The sequence below is a fragment of the Lepidochelys olivacea genome (assembly GCF_965140295.1).
Source record: "Lepidochelys olivacea isolate rLepOli2 genome assembly, chromosome: 14".
NCBI classification, from domain to species: Eukaryota; Metazoa; Chordata; order Testudines; family Cheloniidae; genus Lepidochelys; species Lepidochelys olivacea.
The window spans coordinates 26,241,535-26,264,191 of record NC_140424.1 but is presented as its reverse complement, the minus strand read 5'-3'; the positions used below and the strand labels follow the sequence as shown (position 1 = coordinate 26,264,191).

Below are 22,657 nucleotides of genomic sequence, written 5' to 3'. Positions count from 1 at the left end.
ACTTTGCCATAACATACACAGCAAAGCAGCAGTTGACCGTCACTTGTTTAAAGAGGGTTATTGACCTTTTCAGCCCCGACTGTCATTGTGTAAATGTCCTCAGAGGAATCTCCTTCTGCAGCCTGTCTGTGTTGTACCCGCAAACCCCATGTGAGGCATACATGCTGCTGGCTTGGATTTATGTAAGGCCTGACACATGCTGCTGCACAGGCACTTCCTGAGCAAGGTCCCTGATCTGGGCATTCCCAGCTTCAGCCCTAGTGCACGGATGCCTGTGCTGGTGCAAGGACCTAGACTTAAGAATCATTGGATAACCCGCTATTGTTTGTAATGCAATTGTGGTTGCTTGACAGCATCATGTCTATCACCGTTTGACTCTCTCTCTCTGTGTTCTTGGCCCCGCTTTGGATGGAGCTAAGCAGCCTTGCACCTCAGCGGGATAGGGAACATTAGCTGCTGCTGAACTGGCAGTAGGGGAGACTAACAGGTTTGTATACCTTATAAATGCTTATTTCTCACTGCTACAGTGATTCTCTCAGATGATACAAAACTACTCAAGATAGTTAAGTCCCAAGCAAACTACAAAGAACTACAAAAGGATCCTCAAAACTGGGAGACTGGGCAACAAACTGCAGATGAAATTCAGTGTTGATAAATGCAAAGTAATGCACGCTGGAAAACATAATCCCAACTATACATATAAAATGATAGGGTCTCAATTAGCTGTTACCACTCAAGAAAGAGAACTTGGAGTCATTGTGGGTAGTTCTCTGAAAACATCCATTCAATGTGCAACGGCAGTCAAAAAAGTGAACAGAATGTTGGGAATCATTAAGAAAGGGATAGATAAGATAGAAAATATCATATTGCCTCTATATAAATCCATGGTAAGCCCACATCTTGAATACTGCGTGCAGATGTGGTCACCCCATCTCAAAAAAATATATTGGAATTGGAAAAGGTTCAGAAAAGGGCAACGAAAATGATTAAGGGTATGGAATGGCTGCCATATTAGGAGCAATTAAGACAGGGACTTTTCAGCTTGGAGAAGAGACGACTAAGGGGGGAATATGATAGAGATCTATAAACGCATGACTGTTGTGGAGAAATTAAATAAGGAAGTGTTATTTACTCCTTCTCATAACACAAGAACTAGGGGTCACCAATTGAGATTAATAGGCAGCAAGTTTAAAACAAAAAACAGGAAGTATTTTTTCACACAACACACAGCCTGTGGAACTCCTTGCCAGAGGATGTTGTGAAGGCCACGACTATAACAGGGTTCAAAAAACAATTAGATAAGTTCATGGAGGATAGGTCCATCAATGGCTATCAGCCAGGATGGGCAGGGATGGTGTCCTTAGCCTCTGTTTGCCAGGGTAATGGACAACAGGGGATAGATCACTTGATGATTACCTGTTCTGTTCATTCCCTCTGGGGCACCTGGCATGGGCCTCTGTCGGAAGACAGACTACTGGGCTCGATGGACCCAGTATGGCCGTTCTTATGTTCCCCCTTTCCAAATCAAAGCCTTTGTATTTGTATTTTATTGAAGATGGAGATTGGCACTTTCAAAAGCAAAACATTCTTCACTGAATACAATGAGAATAGAGTCCAATTGGCAAGAACTGAAGCATTGTAAACATTTTCTATCTGGTCCTCTTTCTTAGGTGCAACTGGAGATGGCCTGTAACAGTCTTCATGAATCTCCTGCTGATTTCTCAAAATTTCTCCTTCGCATCTAAGAAACCTAATAACTTGCATTTATAAGAAAGGGGAAGACAGTTATTGGAAGTGGATGCAGCCAAACTGGGAAGAGGCCCAGTGAGCCCCCTTCCTGGGATTCAGAGTCCAAACTGCAACTTCAAAGTGCTGTCTGCTCAGATATTTTTACAGTACTAGGGCAAGCTCCACAACCCTGAGTCTGTTGAGCTGAGCTGGGAGGCTTGTTCCTGCTCAGACGAAAATGCTCTGTAGATATCCTCCTAGAGGCCTTGGTTTCCCTGCATCTGTAAATAAAAATATTTCTACATCTAATCAAATTCTGTACCAGTTGTCTTCTCCAAAATGGTTCCCAGTTACTGATTCCTATTTTTGCATCTTTTCATTAGGTGCTTCACTGCCCTCTTTCTTAGGTCCAGTGTAATTTAGATGTATGTTTGAGCACTTTGATTTCCTAGTCATTGATAGGCCCTACCAAATTCACGGTCCATTTTGGTCAATTTGGTCATGGTCATAGGATTTTAAAAATAATAAATTTAATGATTTCAGATATTTCTGAAATTTCATAGTGTTGTAATTGTAGAGGTCTTGACCCAAAAAAGGAGTTGTGGGGGGGATTGCAAGGTCATTGTAGGGGGGTTTGTGGTATTGCTACCTTTACGTCTATGGTGCTGCCTTCAGAGCTGGGCAGCTGGAGAGCAGTGACTGCTGGCTGGGAGGAGCAGCAGTGCAGAAGTAAGGATGTTATGGTATTGCCACCCTTACTTCTTCGCTGCTGCCTGCAGAACTGGGCCCTCAGTCAGCAGCCACCACCCTCTGGCTGACCAGCTCTGAAGTCAGCAGTTCAGAGGTAAGGGTGGCTCAGTATGGTCTTGCCACCCTTACTTCTGTGCTGCTGTGGGCGGGGCATCGCCTTCAGAGCTGGGCGCCTGGCCAACAGCTGCTGCTCACCGGTCACCCAGCTCTGGAGATAATGGAGACGTAAGGATGGCAATACCACGACCCCTCTAAAATAACCTTGCGACTCCTCTGCAACTCCCTTTTGGGTCAGGACCTCCAATTTGAGAAACGTTGGTCTCCCTTGTGAAATCTCTATAGTAGAGGGTAAAAACACAGAAAAGACCAGATTTCACAGGGGGAGACCAGATTTCATGGTCTGTGACATGTTTTTCATGGCTGTGAATTTGATAGGGCCCTAGTCATTGAGCTGTCCAGGGGGCTATTCCCCTAGGCAGGAGCATGGAGACTAAATGCTTATTGTGCCAGTACTTTGGGCACAGTGGTGCCAATCTCAGGTGTAGAATATGAGGACTTTTTATATCAAATTGTTGGTACATAAGTATAAAGTCTGATTGGTCTTTTGTTGGTGAAAGGAGCTGGATTAACAACCCTAGAGTCTGAAGTCCTCTCATTTGTCTGCATAACTGGTTATAACAGAGCCAGTGACAAGATAAGCATCCTGCATATTAAGCTTTGCAGTTGTGCCTCAGCCCTAACCTAGAATACCTCTAGGGATCAGAGGAGAGTACAGTCTCTGTGGCCTATTCAATCTGTAGCTTCTTTGCTTAGACTCCTGACAAGGATGATGGTTGTCATTTTTTTTTCTGAGGGCAGGTCTACGCTAAAAATGCTCCATCAGTGCAGCTACACCACTGTGGTACTTGAGTGAAGATGCTCCTACGCTGATGGGAGAGAGCTCTCCCATTGGCAGAGTTAATCCACCTCCCTGAGAGGTGGTAGCTATGCTGACAGGAGAAGCTCTCCTGTCGACATAGTGCTGTCTGCGTGGGAGGTTAGGTCGGTAGAACTGTGTCGCTTAGGGGGGGTGGATTTTTCACACCCTTGGGTGATGTAATTATACTGATATAGGCCTGTAGTGTAGACCAGGCCTGATTTTGTGGGGACAGTCAGGGTGGGGATGCTGAGCCAGTGAATTGTAGGTTGTTTGCCAGCTCAGATGTCTGGTGGAATTGGCAGCTCTGCTCCTCTTTCTCAACCTCTTTCCCCAGGTTGCAGGACTGTTTGAAAGGTTTGTGCAGGCAGCTCTGTGCAAACTGGGGAAATGATTTGGGATCACTTGTTCCTTAATGCTGACAATTCAAAGTCTGTTCGGAATGTACCTTAGTGCCTCCTGCCCTGCCCCACAAAAATAAACCCAGGAGGTTTCAGAGTAACAGCTGTGTTCGTCTGTATTCACAAAAAGAAAAGGAGTACTTGTGGCACCTTAGAGACTAACCAATAAATTGGTTAGTCTCTAAGGTGCCACAAGTACTCCTTTTCTTTTTGCGAATGCAGGAGGTGTTTTTCAGTTGATTGAGGGAGAGCAAATGTTTCTGGGCAAGGTACATTTCATTAGTGTTGACAAGTCACACCTGACCTGAAGTCAAACCAGTGATCTAAGTGTGAGAGGCTTGGTATTGTCAATGTCGTGAATCATTTAACTCCTTTAGTGTTTTTAACCGTGATAAATTCTGGGATTGTCCAGCCCAATACTTTTGCAGTCCTTCTTACATGGTTTTCTCAACCTTTTTCACAATGATCCTGAAAATATATCACAATTACAGCTGTCTGCCTGTGCAAAGGGATTGGGTAAGAGGCTGATTTCCTGGATGGCCTGTGCCAATCCTCTTCTGTGTTTGGTTAAGTAAATAATAATAACAACCACAATAATGCTTTGTACTTCCAAAGCTGCTTCTGTTTGAAGATCTCTGTGGTCTTTACAAACAATTAATTTAGCCTAGCAATACCTCTTCTGAGGTAGACAAATACGATTCCCATTTTTCAGATGTGGAAACTGAGGCTCTGAGATACAAAGTGACCCATCACAGCCTCAACAGGAAGACCGTGTCCGATCTAGGAATGGAACCTGCGTGTCTGATATCTCCCAGTCCTCTTCTTTACTATCTTGGATATTGGTAAATTCCTGAGAAATAGTAATACTGTTAGCACCAAGTTACCCATCTCAAGGCCCTGACACCTGTTCCATTATTGCATTATAGCATTCCTTTGAGTAAAGATGATGAGGATGTGAAGAGTTTGTGCTCAGCATTCATTCAAAACCCAAGTAATGAGTACAGCAATGTGGGCAGGCTTGTGCAGGTGATGAGGCAGAGGCTGTACTTCTGAGTAGCCGTCCTAGAGCATGTGATTCTAAATCCCTTCTATTGTGTGCCTTCTGAGTGTGTTTGTGCTGCATGCTAAGGTCGATCCAACAAGTAAGCGTTTAAGTGTCTGAATAGCGCGTAAGAGTACATGTAACTAAGCATTGTAGAGGGTAGTCAAGATTGTGATAGAGTTTTCATGAATTTATTGTGTAGAAATATTAGATATGTAGCAGAAACATAGAAATTATGTAGTATTTGAGTTATTCAGGTTGGTTTGCTGATTGGATTGATTAACATGGAAAAAGACACCTGCTTTTAAAAATATTTGGTGTTTCACCTTTCTTTGGATCCTTTTGGAGAAAAAGTATAAGCTCATGGGACTTGATTTTTGCTTCATACATTGCTCTGCATCTGCTAAGTCAGGATGGGCAAACTTTTTGGCCCTCGGGCCACATCTGGGTCGGAAAATTGTATACAGGGCCATGAATGTAGGGCTGTGGTAGGGGGTTGAGGTGCAGGAGTGAGTGTGGGGTGTGTGTGGGGGTGCAGTGTGCAGGAAGGGTCTCAGGACAAGGGGTTGGGGTGTGGGAGGGGGCTCAGGGCAGGTGGTTGGGGGCTCAGAGCAGGGGATGCGGAATGCAGGAGGGGGCTCAGGGTAGTGGGTTGGGGTGCAGGAGGGGGTGTGGAGTACCAGAAGGGGCTCAGGGCAAGGGGTTGAGGTGCAGGAGGGGGCTCAGGGCAGAGGGTTGTGGTGCAGGAGGGGACTCAGGGCAGGGGGTTGGAATGCAGAGGGGGTGCGGAGTTTGGGAAGGGCTCAGGGCAGGGGATTGAGGTCCAGGAGGGGTTTGGGGTGTGGGCTCTGGCCCGGCGCCACTTACCTCGAGCGGCTCCGGGGTGGCAGTGGTGTGCAGTGGGGCTAAGGCAGGCTCCCGGAAGTGGCCAGCATTTCCGACAGAGGCTCCTCGGGGTGGGCTGGGGCAGGCGGCTCCACTGTGCACTTCCTTCACCTGTGATACCACCCCCGAATCTCCCATTTGCCGTGGTTCCCCGTTCCTGGCCAGTGCGAGCTGCGGGGGGCAGTGCCTACAGGCGGGGGTAGCGCATGGAGCCCTCTGCCCCTCCTCCCCAGGGGCCGCAGGGACATGGTGCCAGCCGCTTCTGGGAGCGGCATGGGGCCAGGGCAGCCAGGGAGCCTGCCTTAGCCCTGCTGTGCCACGGGGCTGGCAATCCTGCGGGCTGGATTGAAAGCCCTGACAGGCTGCATCCAGCCCGTGGGCCACAGTTTGCCCTCCCCTGTGCTAAGTATATACCACTTAGAAGTCAGTACCTCTTCTTTCTCTCTTTTTTTTTTCAGTTTGACAAGTTGTTCTTTTTGCAATATGTCATCTTAAAGCTGAGGTATTAAGTATTGTCTAAACTAGTCATCCCTATAGCAATTCAGATGACAGTCCTGTCTACATAGAATGACGGTGTTTCCATTGCTAGCTTCTACAACACAGCTAGTAGCTGACAGAGACAGACTCATCTGCACAATATTCCAGTAGTGTAGGGAAAAGTTCTCTGAGCTAGGAACGAGGATACCTTGAATTCAAGTCCTGCCTTTACTGGCCTTAGTTTTGATTTGTATGTACTTCTCTATTGTAATTAATAATGAAAGTTGTGACCTCAGCCCTGGATAGCTGTCAATTATAATGTACTGCACTCTATCCTTTGCAAATAAAATAATGGGGAAGTTATACAGGCCATGTTAGATGCAGTGGGGAACAGAACTGAACTGTAGCCATTCTGAGATGCTGTCTTTCAGATTGATTGATCCACATGTATGTGCTTTGGGTATCCTGCCTTTAGCCACAACACTACGCTGCACTCCCAAAGCTAGGCATAGATATCTGGCACTTACAATGCAACAATATCGGCTTGAGCACCACAACCACCCACCCCACCTTGGTACAATGGTTGGATCAGTAATGGGCAGTGACAGTGAAGGGACCCAGGGTAACATTCACTTTCCGAGCAACCAGGTGGGAGTCCCACTAGGGCTGAGTGATTGTGCTTTTATTAATACTGGTAAACTGAGGCATGCCATACACTGTTCAGAGAACCCATAGCAGGAGAGACTCAGTGGGGGCCTGAACGAGGGGTTAACAAAGATGGGGAGCTGGATTTGGGGTTAGGACTACAGTCTGTTATCTCAGGAAGGGTCTATGACCTGTTTGCAGAGCCTTAGCAGAACCCAAGAGAAGCATTTGGGATTAGAGATATAGACCCTACAAGGCACTGCACAATCTGCTGCTGAAGCTCATTCCATGCTTCCAGGGGGTGGGGAGGGGCCCAGATGGGGCCAGAGCCCAAGCAGGTCTCTGGAGAGGCCCTGTGTATGACAGGGATCTTAGAGGGTGGCCTGGCCTCTTGCAAAGACAGAGACAGGTCAAGGAAGAGCAAGTCCCTATGTTGTTTGTCATGATTGTGGGAAGGCAGCACACGCTAAAAGGTGCGGCCCTACTGAGAACTTTTGTCCTTGGGAAGAAGGACGGTGGCAAAGGGGAAAGCCTGGGTCCCCAGTAATGGACAAAACCGAGACAGGCCTGAGCGTGGAGCATCCAAACTGGGCAAATGGCAGCAGTGCTTAGAGTCTCAGCTAATTAAGGGAGATACCTTGGCTTCACACTCAGCCTGGGATTTTGAGAGCTTGAGGTCTTGTATAAGTAACTAGGAGAACCACGGCAGGCTCAGGAGCCTGAAACGACATGACTGGAAAGGGAATTAAAGAGGTGCTCAGTTTTTTGTGTCTGTGAGTGCAGGAAAAAAAGCTGAAATTGATTCTCTGCCCTCCAGATCCTTGAAGTTCAAACAGCTCTAGAAAATGCAGGCCTAGGTGAAGGGACTGGGCACTGAGGCAAAGACTCAGGAGGCCCAGACCCAGACCCAGGAACTGAAGCAGAAGCATTCCCAGACTGTGGAGGAGATGACCGCATTGGAACCAAGCTACATGTGTGCAAGCAAACCTTGGGAGGGAAATCATGCAAAGTGGCCAATTAGGTGAAAGTGCTTTTTCAGGATAAAAGGGACAAGCAGAATGAAGTAGGGACCTCGGTCCAAGATTAACAAGGGAGATATACACCAAGAGTGACAGTGCAAAGAGAGAGGATGGATGAAATTACTGAGTGGCGTACTGGGTTACTAGTAACTCAGAGGTCTGAACCAGTCGGACAGCAAGCTGATTAGGTTAGCAAAAGACTGCAGATCTGGGGTTACAACTTAAGCAGGATGCAGGAAGAAACATAACCACTTTGGAGAGCAATGACATGAATGAAAAGAGGTACTTGCGGAAAGGTACGTCTGCCTTGTGATAGTAGGTGGCTTACCTGGAAAGATGAAACTCCAGTGACAAGGCTGCATGGCAGTATTGTATGTCCCATAGACTGACTTGGCCACAGACAGAGCAGGGAAGGCTTGGCAGTGGAATTAGATCCCCAGCAATCTGGAAGAAAGGCAGGAGGAGTTGAATAGCTGCTAGCCCAGGAGAAGAACTTCTTCAGTGTGACATGTTGGGACAGAGGCTTGGGAGAGGAAGGCGAAAGCCCTCTCCCAAACCAGAGCTGGGCAGAAGCTTTGGACTAGAAGGTGGAGCTAGAGCATCTCAATAAACAAATGTAAAATGTATAAAGATCAAGGGTTTGAAGAGATTCAGAGGCTGAAGGAATTGGCGGCTGTGATTGCAGAGCCATTGGCCATTATCTTTGAAAACTCGTGGCGAACCGGGGAAGTCCCGGATGACTGGAAAAAGGCTAATGTATTGCCAATCTTTAAAAAAGGGAAGAAGGAGGGTCCTGGGAACTACAGGCCAGTCAGCCTCACCTCAGTCCCTGGAAAAATCATAGAGCAGGTCCTCAAAGAATCAATCCTGATGCACTTGCATGAAAGTGATCAGGAACAGCCAGCATGGATTCACCAAGGGAAGGTCATGCCTGACTAATCTAATCGCCTTTTACGATGAGATTACTGGTTCTGTGGATGAAGGGAAAGCAGTGGATGTATTGTTTCTTGACTTTAGCAAAGCTTTTGACATGGTCTCCCACAGTATTCTTCTCAGCAAGTTAAGGAAGTATGGGCTGGATGAATGCACTCTAAGGTGGGTAGAAAGTTGGCTAGATTGTCGGGCTCAACGGGTAGTGATCAATGGCTCCATGTCTAGTTGGCAGCCGGTATCAAGTGGAGTGCCCCAAGGGTCGGTCCTGGGGCCGGTTTTGTTCAATATCTTCATAAATGATCTGGAGGATGGTGTGGATTGCACTCTCAGCAAATGTGCGGATGATACTAAACTGGGAGGAGTGGTAGATACGCTGGAGGGGAGGGATAGGATACAGAAAGACCTAGACAAATTGGAGGATTGGGCCAAAAGAAATCTGATGAGGTTCAATAAGGATAAGTGCAGGGTCCTGCACTTAGGATGGAAGAATCCAATGCACCGCTACAGACAAGGGACCGAATGGCTAGGCAGCAGTTCTGCGGAAAAGGACCTAGGGGTGACAGTGGACGAGAAGCTGGATATGAGTCAGCAGTGTGCCCTTGTTGCCAAGTAGGCCAATGGCATTTTGGGATGTATAAGTAGGGGCATAGCGAGCAGATCGAGGGACGTGATCGTTCCCCTCTGTTCGACATTGGTGAGGCCTCATCTGGAGTACTGTGTCCAGTTTTGGGCCCCACACTACAAGAAGGATGTGGATAAATTGGAGAGAGTCCAGCGAAGGGCAACAAAAATGATTAGGGGTCTAGAACACATGAGTTATGAGGAGAGGCTGAGGGAGCTGGGATTGTTTAGCCTGCAGAAGAGAAGAATGAGGGGGGATTTGATAGCTGCTTTCAACTACCTGAAAGGGGGTTCCAAAGAGGATGGCTCTAGACTGTTCTCAATGGTAGCAGATGACAGAACGAGGAGTTATGGTCTCAAGTTGCAGTGCGGGAGGTTTAGATTGGATATTAGGAAAAACTTTTTCACTAAGAGGGTGGTGAAACACTGGAATGCGTTGCCTAGGGAGGTGGTAGAATCTCCTTCCTTAGAAGTTTTTAAGGTCAGGCTTGACAAAGCCCTGGCTGGGATGATTTAACTGGGAATTGGTCCTGCTTCGAGCAGGGGGTTGGACTAGATGACCTTCAGGGGTCCCTTCCAACCCTGATATTCTATGATTCTAGGTGCAAGGTTAGGAAGAATATCTGAGTTGGAGACAGAAAGGAATGTGGCTTGGAACAGCAGATAATGGAAATGAAATAGAACCTGGAAGCTGAAGCCAGCAAGCTCTTGAGACTGGCTGGAAAAGCTTTGAATGTCCTGGCAGCAGACAGCAACAATGGAGAGAAGAAGCCCAGCTTCACAGAACGCACTCTAGAGCCCAGCAGATGTGTGACCAGAGCACTGAAGAACCCATGGAGATTTGAGATAAGCAGAAATAAGCAGTTGTCAGGTAGGGGGTCAGTGCAGAGTTGTTAGTGGACAAGTTGTGCCTCTCTTACAATATTTCATTGAGAGAAACTGGCAGACCAACAAAGGAGGAGGTGTCCTGTGTAATACACAGCTGCTTGTTGTGGCGCTCTCTTCCTCTCTTGTGGTGTCTGGGTGATGTACGGAGGCTGATAAGCCTGCTACAGTCTTGGCTAGCAGAGCTGGGTCTTTAAGCTGCTCCTACTGTTAGATCCAGGGTTCCCAATCCAGGTTTGATCCTTGCTGCTTATAAGCCACCCATGGGCACAGCGTTGCACCATGGACGCAGAAGTGGTGTGTAGGGCGGGTGTGTCAGAGATTGCAGTAACTCCTATCACTACCCAGCAGACCCACATAGTAATGGACTGGAGAGATCTGAAGAGAGGGATGTTTCAGGCACCGGGCTGAAATCCTTGTACAACTTAGCAAACGGACAGGTTCAGATGGTGGAGTGTCTTTGGAAGGTGGAGATGCATGTTCCTCAAGGAAAAGAACCCTGGCAAAGGCCACATAGAGTAAGCAGGAGCTGACCTGCCTCGGAATAGAGAGAGAATGGGGACCTGCAGTATTTGTGGCTAGAACAGGTGAAGTTGACTAAGCCCAGTACTGAAATGCTCCTGCACAGCCAGTTCATTGAGAACTTGAAGATGCTGGAAGCTGAGATGCTTTAAAGAAATAATTGGAATTGGTGAAGAAGAGAGAATTGGGTTACTTCAGGAGCTAGATCACCTGGCTGAAGGGTATACTGGCTGACCAAGAAACCTGTTCTGCACCAAATACCGTAGTGACTTCATGCTTTTTAATATAAATAGATCATCCCATTTGCCTGTTGCATAGTCCATTCATTTGCAAAGTCATCCTGCCTTTTATTTGTTGAAGGACCTGGGGATTACAGTGGATGAGAAGCTGGATATGAGTCAACAGCGTGCCCTTGTTGCCAAGACGGCTAACAGCATATTGGGCTGCATTAATAGGAGAATTGCCAGCAGATCAAGGGAAGTGATTATTCTCCTCTATTTGGCACTGGGGAGTCCACATCTGGAGTATTGCATCCAGTTTTGGGCTCCCCACTACAGAAAGGATGTGGACAAATTGGACAGAGTCCAGTGGAGGGCAACAAAAATGATTAGAGGGCTGGGGCATGATTTATGAGGAGAGGCTGAGGGAACTGGGCTTATTTTGTCTGCAGAAGAGAAGAGTGAGGGGGGATTTGATAACAGTCTTCAACTACCCGAAGGGGGATTCCAAAGAGGATGGAGCTAGACTGTTCTGAGTGGTGGCAGATGATAGAACAAGGAGCAATGGTCTCACGTTGCAGTGGGGGAGTTCTAGGTTGGATATTAGGAAAAACTATTTCACTAAGAGGGTGATGAAGCACTGGAATGGGTTACCTAGGGAAGTGGTGGAATCTCCATCCTTAGAGGTTTTTAAGGCCTGGCTTGACAAAACCCTGGCTGGGATGATTTAGTTGGGGTTGGTCCTGCTTTGAGCAGGGGGTTGGACTAGATAATCTCCTGAGGTCTCTTCCAGTCCTAATCTTCTGTGATTCTAAGTTGCTGTTGAAGTTTTCCTGAGTGTGAGTTTGATGAAATTGGGGTGTATGTATTGTTTTCAGTATCTGTTGGAGATAGAAGTCAAATCTCTGTGGAGTGCTGGAGTGTGTTATTGTCAGCGTCATAGGTGATTTGTAAATTGCCAGGAGTGCAGGAGACTTTTTTCTTTTGGTTCTACAGTGTGTGTTCTGATTGCAACATTAAGGATAGCCTATTAAGTTTGTGTCAGTATTGTTAGCATGATTTCTTTTAGAACTTGCACCTGTAGAATAATTTTAGCTGCTACTGTATCTTTCAGAGAATTGGAATAAAGGGCAAGCACAATATCAGTTTATCCTGGAGATTTTAGCTACTTAGTGTGAAATTTAAATTTGCAAGTAGTGGACTGATAATTCCATGTGCTTAGCTTTTTAACACTGTAGTATAGTTGATTGTGTAGTGTTTAACAAACCTTTTCTGGGTAAGTAGTTTATTTACTGCATGGTGAATGTGACTGTATATTCTATATTAGGGATTTAGGTTTCTTATCTGAGGAACGTGACGCAGTGTTGCCAACCCCAAGCATTCAAAAATTATGAGTCAGTCCTCTTCCCCCCTGCCGTCCCCAAATTATGAGATTTTAAAGAATAACTATTCAGTCCTTTTTATTTGTCTTCTAAATTTTGAAATCTTTTAGGGTTCATGTTTTCTAGCTTTTCTCTGCAATCATGAGGACTACGGGGAAAAAAGAAGCTGAGATTATTACTTACAGGGCTTTAGAAGCTGGGGCTATCAGAAAAGCGCCAAATATTGCAAGACTCACAATAAAATCGTGCTTTGGCAACACTGGAGATATAAGAAATTAATGCTACAAATCAGATGTTTACTACAGTGCAGGTGGGCAGTACTGCTGATGATTGGTATAATGTGAATGGACCTAACATATTTCATTTCCAGATTTTTATTTGTGAACACTGCATGAGTTGGATATTTTGTTCAGTGTGTGTGAACTGGAGTAACATCAGTTCTCAGGTTCTTTCCATTTATACCCCAAAGGAACTGAACAGATCACTAGGACTGAGGAGAATTATTCCTGGTTGAAGTCTAGTTGGTGGGGGTGGGGGTGAGAGTGAGAGTGGAGGGAGAGGAAAGACTGCAACTGCCTGCATAGAGAAGTATCTTGAAAATCAGAAATAGGGTATAAATCCTTAGTCTCGCAAATGTTGGGTAGGTGAGCCATGTAAATCACTTTTACATAATCAAAACCAGGGGAGCACTGTCTGCCTCTTAAAGGAGAAATGTAATGTAATTTACCTTATTTCAGCTGAAAAAACTTGTTTGATTTAGTCTGATATTCTTATTAGTGCAGGTTTTAAAAGAACTGGTCCTCCATTGTTGCACAGATGTTAACAAACTGAATGTTGCTTGTTGGGAAATGCTAAGTAAAATACTGTTCGACTTGATGAAATATTTTCAAATGTCACTTACCTCAATCAGAAATTAATTAACATCTTTGGCTTCATTGGGACACAGTATTCTCCTTAATGTCTTAATCATCAAGAATGTGACTTGCTACTGCAGAAGACCTATATTAGCAAAATTGTTTGAATGGATTTGCAAAGGTATCCAAGGAGTTATGACTGCTTTATTTTTATTAACTTGACAATGAAGCTAACACTCTCATAAGCTGATTCCCTCTTGACCAGATCTGGCCATTGATTGATTTCTTTCTTGGCATTTTGGACAATACAGAGCTGCTGAAAATGCATGGGATGTAAATGAAGGAGATTGAGATGACTGCACTTCTTGTTAGTTTCTCAGGATGACACTTTGCCCATGAAACCCGTTTTATTCAGCATTTTTAGTCTCTAATAATGATAATTGAAACATGTGACTTTTAATAGTTATGCAATTCTGTGACTTCCAGTGAATGAACTAGAACTTATCTTTTTTGCTTTAGGCTTTCAGATAAACTTCTGTGAAAAGGCACAAAGTAAGCTACAAATTTTATAGTATTATGCTACTTTTATTTTTATTTTTTTATATCAGTCTTGGTTCTGGGAATGTATCCACTGTTGTTCCAACTAACCAACCATGGCAATTATACATTGATTGAGCTTCCATTTTTCATATTGTTTAAAAAGTTTAAAAACAAAAACAAAAAAAACCACAAATGGTTTTCTATTAGGCCATTGGTTGTAAAACTTGCACATGTCTTTTACACTTACATATCTGTAACAAGTGAATAATGAACTAGAGGTACACAGATAGTCCTGTTATTCATTGGAGTTTCACACACTGCCAAACTCCAGTGGAGTATGAATCAGGTGGGATTTGACTTTTTGAATTGCAGCTGCTTTATTAAACTAGAAGTGTTCCTCAAAGAGCGCTTTGCTTCTTATGTAACTTTATATTAAGAAAAATGAATTAAGTTAAACAGTGCAACATATTTGGATCTGAGCACCTAAAAAAGTTCCTTGTGTAGGTAATGGTCACACTGATATTGATTTGGATCATTGTTACTATCTGTGCACCTCTGTGGAAGGAGGGGAGTAATGTAGGTAACTTCCTAAACTTGGCTGGCTATTTCAATTGAGGCTAGACTTTTGGAAGGTGAGACTAAAATCAGTCATTGCAAAGCAATTTTTGATGACTAATGGAAGCTCTTTAGGATTAATTTTTTTATTGTTTCTCTAATGGCTTTTCATACTTTGCATTGCTATGTCACTCAAATCACAGTACCCTTCACAATTGCCTGTCATGAGTTAGTGGAGTTTTATTGGAGACCAAAACATAGTTTTGATGGCACCTCTATTTGGTAAATGTTCTGTAGTTCAGTAAAAATCCACTCTGCATCTCATTCTGCGTTTTAAATATATATTTTTAATTTTTATTTGCACTTGATAAATATGCATATTTATTTTAACTGAAGTCAGATATCTAGAGTTAATTGCTAACATTCAATAATTGGTGTCTTGGAATTTAAAGACTGATATCCAGTATACATGCTCGCTAGAAAAATGAATATAAACTAATTTATTTTGAGATGCTCTAATGAGAATATCCTGCATTGTGGGTTGACAGGGTTTATATGTCTGTTCACTGCTATTTGCAGACCACTGCGTCTCTGTTTGGAAAACTTTTACAAGGCATGCATCTGATGAAGTGGGTTTTAACCCATGAAAGCTTATGCCCAAATAAATCTGTTAGTCTCTAAGGTGCCACAAGTACTCCTTGTTCTTTTTGCTGATACAGACTAACACGACTACCACTCTGAAACCTTTTACGAGAGGTACACTTACAAAGATTCAGTGCATAGCAGGCCAACTTGAGTCACCACTGTGCCAGTGGGACTGAACTGGAGAACAATGCATGTCCTTTAACAATATGGTTTGTCCTAGAGTGTGGCAAATTCTAAAGTTCCTCTGGAAAGCAGTGTTTTCAAATCCATTTTATAAAATAAAAACTTTACACAAAACTTACGTAAAACTTCCAGGTATTCAGTCTTCCTAGTGAATGCCTAGCTGATTGCTGCTCAGATCAAAAAATGTTTTCTTAAAAACCAAACAAGCAAACTGACCTCCCCCTCCCCATAACGTCTAGTTAGTTTACTGTGATGATATATGGGTGTTCCTGGACCACAGGTGAAACAGTTTGTTACACAGTGAATTTCTTTCTGAGAAAAGCTGGCACACTAAGTTCTGACATCAAACTTGACATTTTAGGAAAGGTTGCCTTAATATTTGCTCAGGACATTGTCCTTAATCTTGTGTCAGCGTTTTACAGATCCTCTTCTGTACCATGGACACTGAAAACTTTCTGACCAGAAATACCTCTGCAGAGTTTGAATTTATTTATTTATTTATTTCTCCACTAGGGACTCTTGCATAAAACCAGGATCTTTTTTCAGTCCACATGCTCCAACTTCTTATTCCCCACCTGCAACCAGAATGTTCATGGGGAAATAATCTTTTCCACTAGACGTGGTCCTGCTGTGTCAGAGAAGTCTGGCTTTGTGAAGGGAATAAGCAGCTGAACTCTTAAACAGAACACAGGTCCCTGATAATGAAATGAAACAAAAGTATGGGCTCGGCCAGCAATATGGTATGTATGCAGAGCAAGGGTCATTCCAAAATTTCACAGGAAGCACAAGCGTGCAGACAGATCTCCATCAGTGAACTGATGAGAGGACCTCAAAGAAGGAAGTTGTCATTTTGCCCCCTGAAGGAGTTGAGAGTTTCTCAGGTAGGAATATGCTAAGCACAGAGTAAACCAATGAGTAAGAGGGAGACATCTTTGCCAGCCCAGTGGAATAAAATGCATCTATCATCTAAGAGCTTGGAAAAAATCATCTGGGCTGTGTTTCTGTCAATGACCTATGTACTGTGTATGCCAAACATCCCAGGAACACAGTGCTAGGTCAGCCAGTGGGGACTCCAGAAGAAATGAAACATTTCTTTAAAGTCATGTTACTGTATGTTTGAGGTCCATTAATTTGGGTGAAAGCTGTTTTGTTTCTGTGTCTGAAGGTTGAAATGTGATTTAGTTCGATCTTCTTTGGCAGTGATGTGCACTCACTTTGGATGATGGAGACAGTCCCCCTAGTATATTGTTGAGATGGAGGATGTAGGGGTATCTGTTGTGAGTTGCTTGCAGTTGCCGTGTGGAGAATTTACAAGGTAGTGTCCCAGTTGTGCAAACACTTACACACATACATAACATTAAACATGTGAGTAGTCCCATTAAAGTCAGTGCATCTGCTTACATATTTAAAGATTTTGCAGGATCAGTACCTAGCAGCAAATACAGAGGCATTCACAGGGGCTGAACTCAAACCTCTTGCCTGTTTATCAAAGCACCTTAGTTCATCTTTAAATGCAGGTGGAAAATAATAGTGGATTAAAAATAACTGATCTGTATTCAGAGCATTTTACTAATGAATAACTATCCATGTAGATCTTTGAGTTCCTGCACACTCATCTGTTTCAATCATTACATATACAGGAAATGTTGGCAAAAAATAATTTTGAACTGAAAACTTCACATGTAAAACTTCCTTGGAAGCTTGTTACATCTGGCAAAAAGAGCAAGGCCAACAAATGGGTTTACCTGCCTCCTTAATCTTGATCAGTCCTTGGAAAATTGAAAGTGATTTTGATCTTAGGTAAATTAAAATACGTATATTCAGATTACTGCTAGTGTCCATTCTTGAAATGAATTCAATTGGCTTACATAATTCAGTTCCTAATTGTTGCCATGGGGTGACAAAATGTGAAAGGCTCAACAATCTTCAGAGGGAAGTGTTTGAAGAGTCTAAATCCTGCCAGACTATAGACTTCTAAATAAATTGTTGTACACAGCCCTCTCCACCTTGGAAATCTGTATACTAAAATGGGGGAAAAAATTTGTTGGTTGAGAATGGGGGAGGAAAACCTCTAATGTATTTTGTTGAGACAGAAGTTTTACTTGTTAGCACAGCAGGCCCTCTGAGAGAATATGCTTAGAAATACTTAAGGGTAAATATCGGTGTTTGTGTACTTCTGACAAATCGTTGCTCATCATTTGAGGGGTATTTTGTGCTGAAAGGCGTTTGGGCTTGTGAGGTGAATATTTTAATAAATGAAATAAGTGAGTAGTTAAAATATCAAGGGAATTTTTTGACCAACAGAATTTGCTAGTTGTCATAAAACAAGTTTTCAACAGAAAATAAGTTTAGTGTGTAGTAAAAATGGCAGACTACTGGACTAAGTGCTTCCCATTATAAACGCTGATTTTTAAAGGGGGGCAATTTTACTCACTTAAACTTACCATTACAATAGTTTCCATATGTATTTTTTCATCAAAATTGGGTTTAGAAGAATGTTGGCAGAAGTATTAGCTGAATATTTTGTGTGCATGTTTAGCAGAAATGTCATGTCCTTTTAGAATAGAGAGTGTGTGAAAACATTTCAGTTGTTCTGTGATAGTCTTTGAACAGGTAAATAATATTTGGCTTGTGCACAATTTTTTCAGAAGTGCTCTGCACCCAGCAGCTCCACAGAGCATTAGGAGAGCTGTTGGCTTTTGAGCGCTTTTGAAAATCTGACCCTATTTTTTTATGAATACAATATAAGAATTAAATAAGAGGTAAGCTAATTGAATGTACAGTTGTATTACAGCATTCTAGTTTGTTAGTCCTAAATAGCGCGCAGCCCAGCTTCTCCTTCCCCTTGGCCTCCTTGCAGATGAGCAACAATTTATACCGCAAATCTATTTTTCTGCCAAAGAAACATAAATTGGACTGTTTATTTGCAGATGTTCTTTCAGTTTTGCATGCTTGAGGGTGGAAAGCTGAAGTAAATGGGTATTAATATTCCACATTGGGCAAAAGTTGTGCAATCTGAGTTTGTTTGCCGGTTCTCCCTTTTGAATCCGTGAAGTAGACACCTGAATTACTGTTGTATACCCACAGAAATTGGCAATATTTGATCTTAAATTCCCCACAATCCTTTCACAGTATCTGTTTGTTAAATTCAATGTATGTGCTGCACCCTTAAGAATTTCAGCTCTGCCTACTTTGGTGCTTTGTTTAAACTGTGGATTGCTGACTGAGGCAGATGAGAGAGTGGTTTTCTGCTGAGCTGCGTGTTAGACACCATTGTGCTAACCAGTCTTACTACTAATATTACTTGATGAGGGGGAAAGCTGCAGTGTGATCAACTTCCTGATCTCCAAAAAAAAAATAAATCCAACTTTCCTTTCCCAGCAGCTTGTGCCCGCAGCTTCTGTCTTGTGCACTCAGGCACAGCTCCAGGAAGTAACTGAAAGCAAGATTGAGCATACAACTTCTGTTTCCCCAGAGAAAGATAGCCTGTTTCCATTTCCCTTTGCATTTTTCTCCAAAGATGATATCAAAAATATTAAAATCCTCTGAATACCAAGCAGCAGGGTCCAGTTGAGCCTGAGTGCACAGCCTCTCACCTTCAGAAGCCCTAAAGTTGATATCTGTTTGCTCTCTTGCTGTGTTGAAACTGTCAGAAGGGGAGAGGCCTATGTTCCCCAGTCTGGTTCTTTTATACACTTTTTCCATTAACCACTGTTTGCTGATAAGTATGTGTGTGTGGAAAGCCAAAATGAAAAACATTGTCTGTCTTCAACAGCCAGAAAAGTGGTCAAAAGACCTTTTATAGTTTTATCTGCATTTTGTCTGTTTCTGGGGTGATTGTTTAAACAATTTGAAGTACCTCTCCTTTGATAATTAAGGTAGTGTTCCAATTTAACTTTATTTTTCCTGGTTGAGAAGCTGTGGAATTTGCTCAAAGCTGTTAGAAGTGTTGTCATCATTAAGAATTCTTTTTCAGGCTAGCTGTTTTCAACTGTTGCTACTTTGTAGGTTCCTTCTTTAATACTACATCTTTCCCATGTTATCTGTTATACTGTATTGTATTTATAAATTACCAGTCACCATCGAACCATCCTCCAAAAGCCTTCACATGTGGTTCTAAACAGCCACCTCTCAACATGTCTAGATGGCACCACAGAACAGTTACACAATACTGTAGTGAAAATATAAACTTTTTTTATAAACAGCTTAAGGCTGTTTGTTAGTTTTAACATTTGTATGTCTGAGTTTGAATTCTTCTTCTGTTCAAAGTTTGTATAGCTCCAATGCAAATGAATTGGATAGCGCTTACTGACTTTTTCCACCCTCAGGTTCCACAGCAAGGGGGTTACAAAAAGCCTTTAGGAGACTGTTCAGCAGCCAGTCAGATCCCCAGCTGGTACTCTGTCATTTACATTCAGATGTAAAGCATCTATTGTTTGGGGATTAGGGACAATTGGAGGAAGCTAGGAGTGGAGGATTCAATCTAGACTGTGCAAGCTCTAAAAGAAATTGAGGACACGCATGAGGCTGGTAACTGGAACAAGCGCTGTCTTCTGATGCAGTTTTTTTAGGGGCTTTAGGAGGTGATAATTTCCTAAAATTGAGGTTAGAACTAGAATTCTGTGTGTACCAGGATAAAGGTCTACCCTTGCTTACTTTTTGTTGGGGGAATTGGTTATATCTGAGCACAAAATGGTGTGTTCCATGGGTTTTAGATTTGGAGATCTTCTGCGATGATTGTGTCAGTCAGTGAGATCAACTTACTAGATCTTGCAGTTCGATAGGAACCCCAATAGCTGCCTTCACCTTTTTCTTGACCAGAAGTGAATGTTGGAGGAACAGTAAATCTTATTGAACTAGATCCCAGAAGAAGAGTATCCAGAGCTCTTAATAGAAGTGCTACCTGCAGATTGCAATTTATATTTCTAGAGCCAAAACCTTCAAGGTGTCTCATGTAGACATCTTCAGAAGCACATTGGATTTTTAGTCCTCTGCAACTTTGCATAATAGGAAAACCATTAAATCCCTATCTTTCTGCTTTGGTTTGCAGAATGACCTGACACTGCAAGCTGCACTCTATTATTATGCATCCAATGAAGTGAGCTGTAGCTCACGAAAGCTTACGCTCAAATAAATTTGTTAGTCTCTAAGGTGCCACAAGTCCTCCTCTTCTTCTATTATCTATGAACACTTATGCTTCAACATCCTGTTGCAAATAGAAATATTTGATTAAGCTTCAAGACCAGTTGTGATAATTCCTTTGTTCCCAATTAGTTTCCTTTCAAGGTGCCTTTTTTCCTTGCACTTTACTTTATTTACCTCATTAACAACTTGAAAGTTCTGTTTTCAAAGCTGCAGTAACTGTAGAAACTGTACAGTGTCCTATGTTTGAGACTCAAACAAAAGGCCTCTGATGGCATCTCACAATGACTGACTCTTCCATGCCAAAGAGCTATGTGAAACAATCCATTTTGTTTCTTGAAACTTTGTATCGGGGAAGTTTGTGCATTTGAACAAAGACTAAGCTGTCATTTCCAAAGAGAATGGAAAAGCCCGGTGGTATGGATGCATACTCACAGAAATCTGTAGTTATGGTGGCAGCCAGTTATATACCCCAATTTGGAATGGAGGACAGTGCCACAAGACTCAAGAACCATCAGTACCATCTATGAATTCTAAGGGAGAACAGTGACTGAAAGCTATCGTATTCTGTTTCCAGCCAGATTGAGAGCACCTTGATACGTTGATTTATAAGTAGTTAGTCAAATCCTTCCAGAAATGCAGTGCAGCTATAGAGCAGCAGGAAGCACAATTGAAATGCTGTTTGTTTCTTGACGGTTAAGAAAAATGTAGCAAATTAGATCTAAACTTATGTATAGTCTCCAAAAATATCAAAGTGATGTTTGTGAGGGAGCTTCCCCAACTTTGAACAGACCATAAATCACTTTGTTTGTGAGAACTGTGCATTCCCAGTAAAAGTGTGATTTGGAAGTCCATCGGCTCCTGAGCTAGTAATGACCAAGTAAATAAGACCTGAGCCTGAACCAAGGCTTGCTACCCCTACATACAGGGATCTTCCGAGCTAAAGAGTGAGAGTGTGGGCTCTTTGCCTTTAAGAACTGCGACTTGAATGACAACAATGACAGCACTGTCCTCTGACAGACCACTGGGAGCTAGAAGTCCCAGGGGTAGGTTATCCACCTGAGCTTCCTTTAAGAGGAAAACCTCCATGTGAAACCAAACATCTTCTGAGACTTCATGGGCCAGAACAGGTTCCCACCGAAGTTTGGTCTCAAGCTGGTTCCAATCATATGGCATGAAAGCACCTGGTTCCAAAAACCAGAACTTTAGGAAACCGTATGGCACTGACCCTGGAACTATTTACTTCTGTGACTCCAACACCAAGTCTTTTGGCACCAGAACAAAGTTGATCAGAACAGTGCACCATCACTGTAGTGGAGATTGCTACACCACCTTGACAAGACCCAGTTCCTTCACAGCTGTCTATTCTGCGTGGCACTGTTGAGATACTTGTCACTGATGGACCTGCGGATGCACAGACAGCTGCAGCAGTACAGGAGCTAGCAAACAGAGCTGTAAACAGGGGAGTTTGAGTGGGAGTTCTGTTGGAGGAGAAGGTATTTGTATTTGTTTTTGGTTTTGTAGTTTTTGTAGTATTTTTATGTGTAGAGGCTTGTAGGGGCTTTGTGCTGGGAGAGAATCTGAGCCCTGATTAGGGGGTGGGGCTTCTCTGACTAGGGGTCCTGAAAGGCAGCCAGCCAGTCAGGCAGCGACACAGACAGCTGGAGCGACACAGGAGCTAGCAAACAGAGCTGTAAACAGGGGAGTTTGAGTGGGAGTTTGTAAGGGGAGTTTGTGTTGTGGTGCTTGTTTGGGGTGTGTTTTTTGTTGTTGTTGTGGGTGGTGGTGTTTTGGTGTGGTTTGTGTTTCCCAGATTAACAGGATTTAGGTGGCAAGGCTATGACAGATAAAGAGGCAGCAGTGGGAGTGACCCATGTCGCGGAAGACACACTGAGGATGACTGTATGTGGAAGCTGTGGTATGTACATGATCCTGGAGAGGGCACCTGGTAAGAGTTTTATCTGTATGAAATGCCGTCTGATAGAGCTGATGGAGGAAAAGATCCGAGGTTTGGAGATGCAGGTGGAAAGTCTGGTAGAGTTTAGGAAGGTGTTTGAGCAGATTATGGAGCAAAGACATGAGGTATCTGAAGGGAAAAGCTCAGACTTGCAGGTGGAATCAGGGCTGGGGAATTCTGAGGGGAGACTGGGTGAGGAAAGTGGTCAGTGGAAGCATGTGAGTAAAAGAACCAGGCAGAGGAAAAGACGAGCTAGTGAAAGAGAAATAGAGCTCAAGAATAGGTTTGCAGAGTTGGAAAATGAAGAAGGGGCTCAGCAGGTAGTCACTGAAGGTGGAAGGGCAAGGAAGAAGAGAA

General features: G+C 43.4%; 1 protein-coding gene across 11 annotated transcripts in view; it reads left to right on the top strand.

The window, feature by feature from the left end:
- Positions 1-22,657, top strand: part of MAP2K4 (mitogen-activated protein kinase kinase 4) — a 172,054-nt gene that overhangs the window by 16,535 nt on the left and 132,862 nt on the right. For 6 of the 11 annotated variants that reach the window (XM_084647525.1, XM_084647521.1, XM_084647522.1 and 3 more), the window contains exon 2: positions 13,798-13,830. The exons of 4 other annotated variants lie outside the window; for them this stretch is intronic. In XM_084647525.1, coding sequence (XP_084503651.1) covers positions 13,798-13,830 — 33 coding nt within the window. Of the gene's footprint in view, positions 1-13,797; positions 13,831-15,892; positions 15,942-22,657 lie in introns of those variants that run through there. One more of the 11 variants, XM_084647519.1, reaches the window with a different exon arrangement.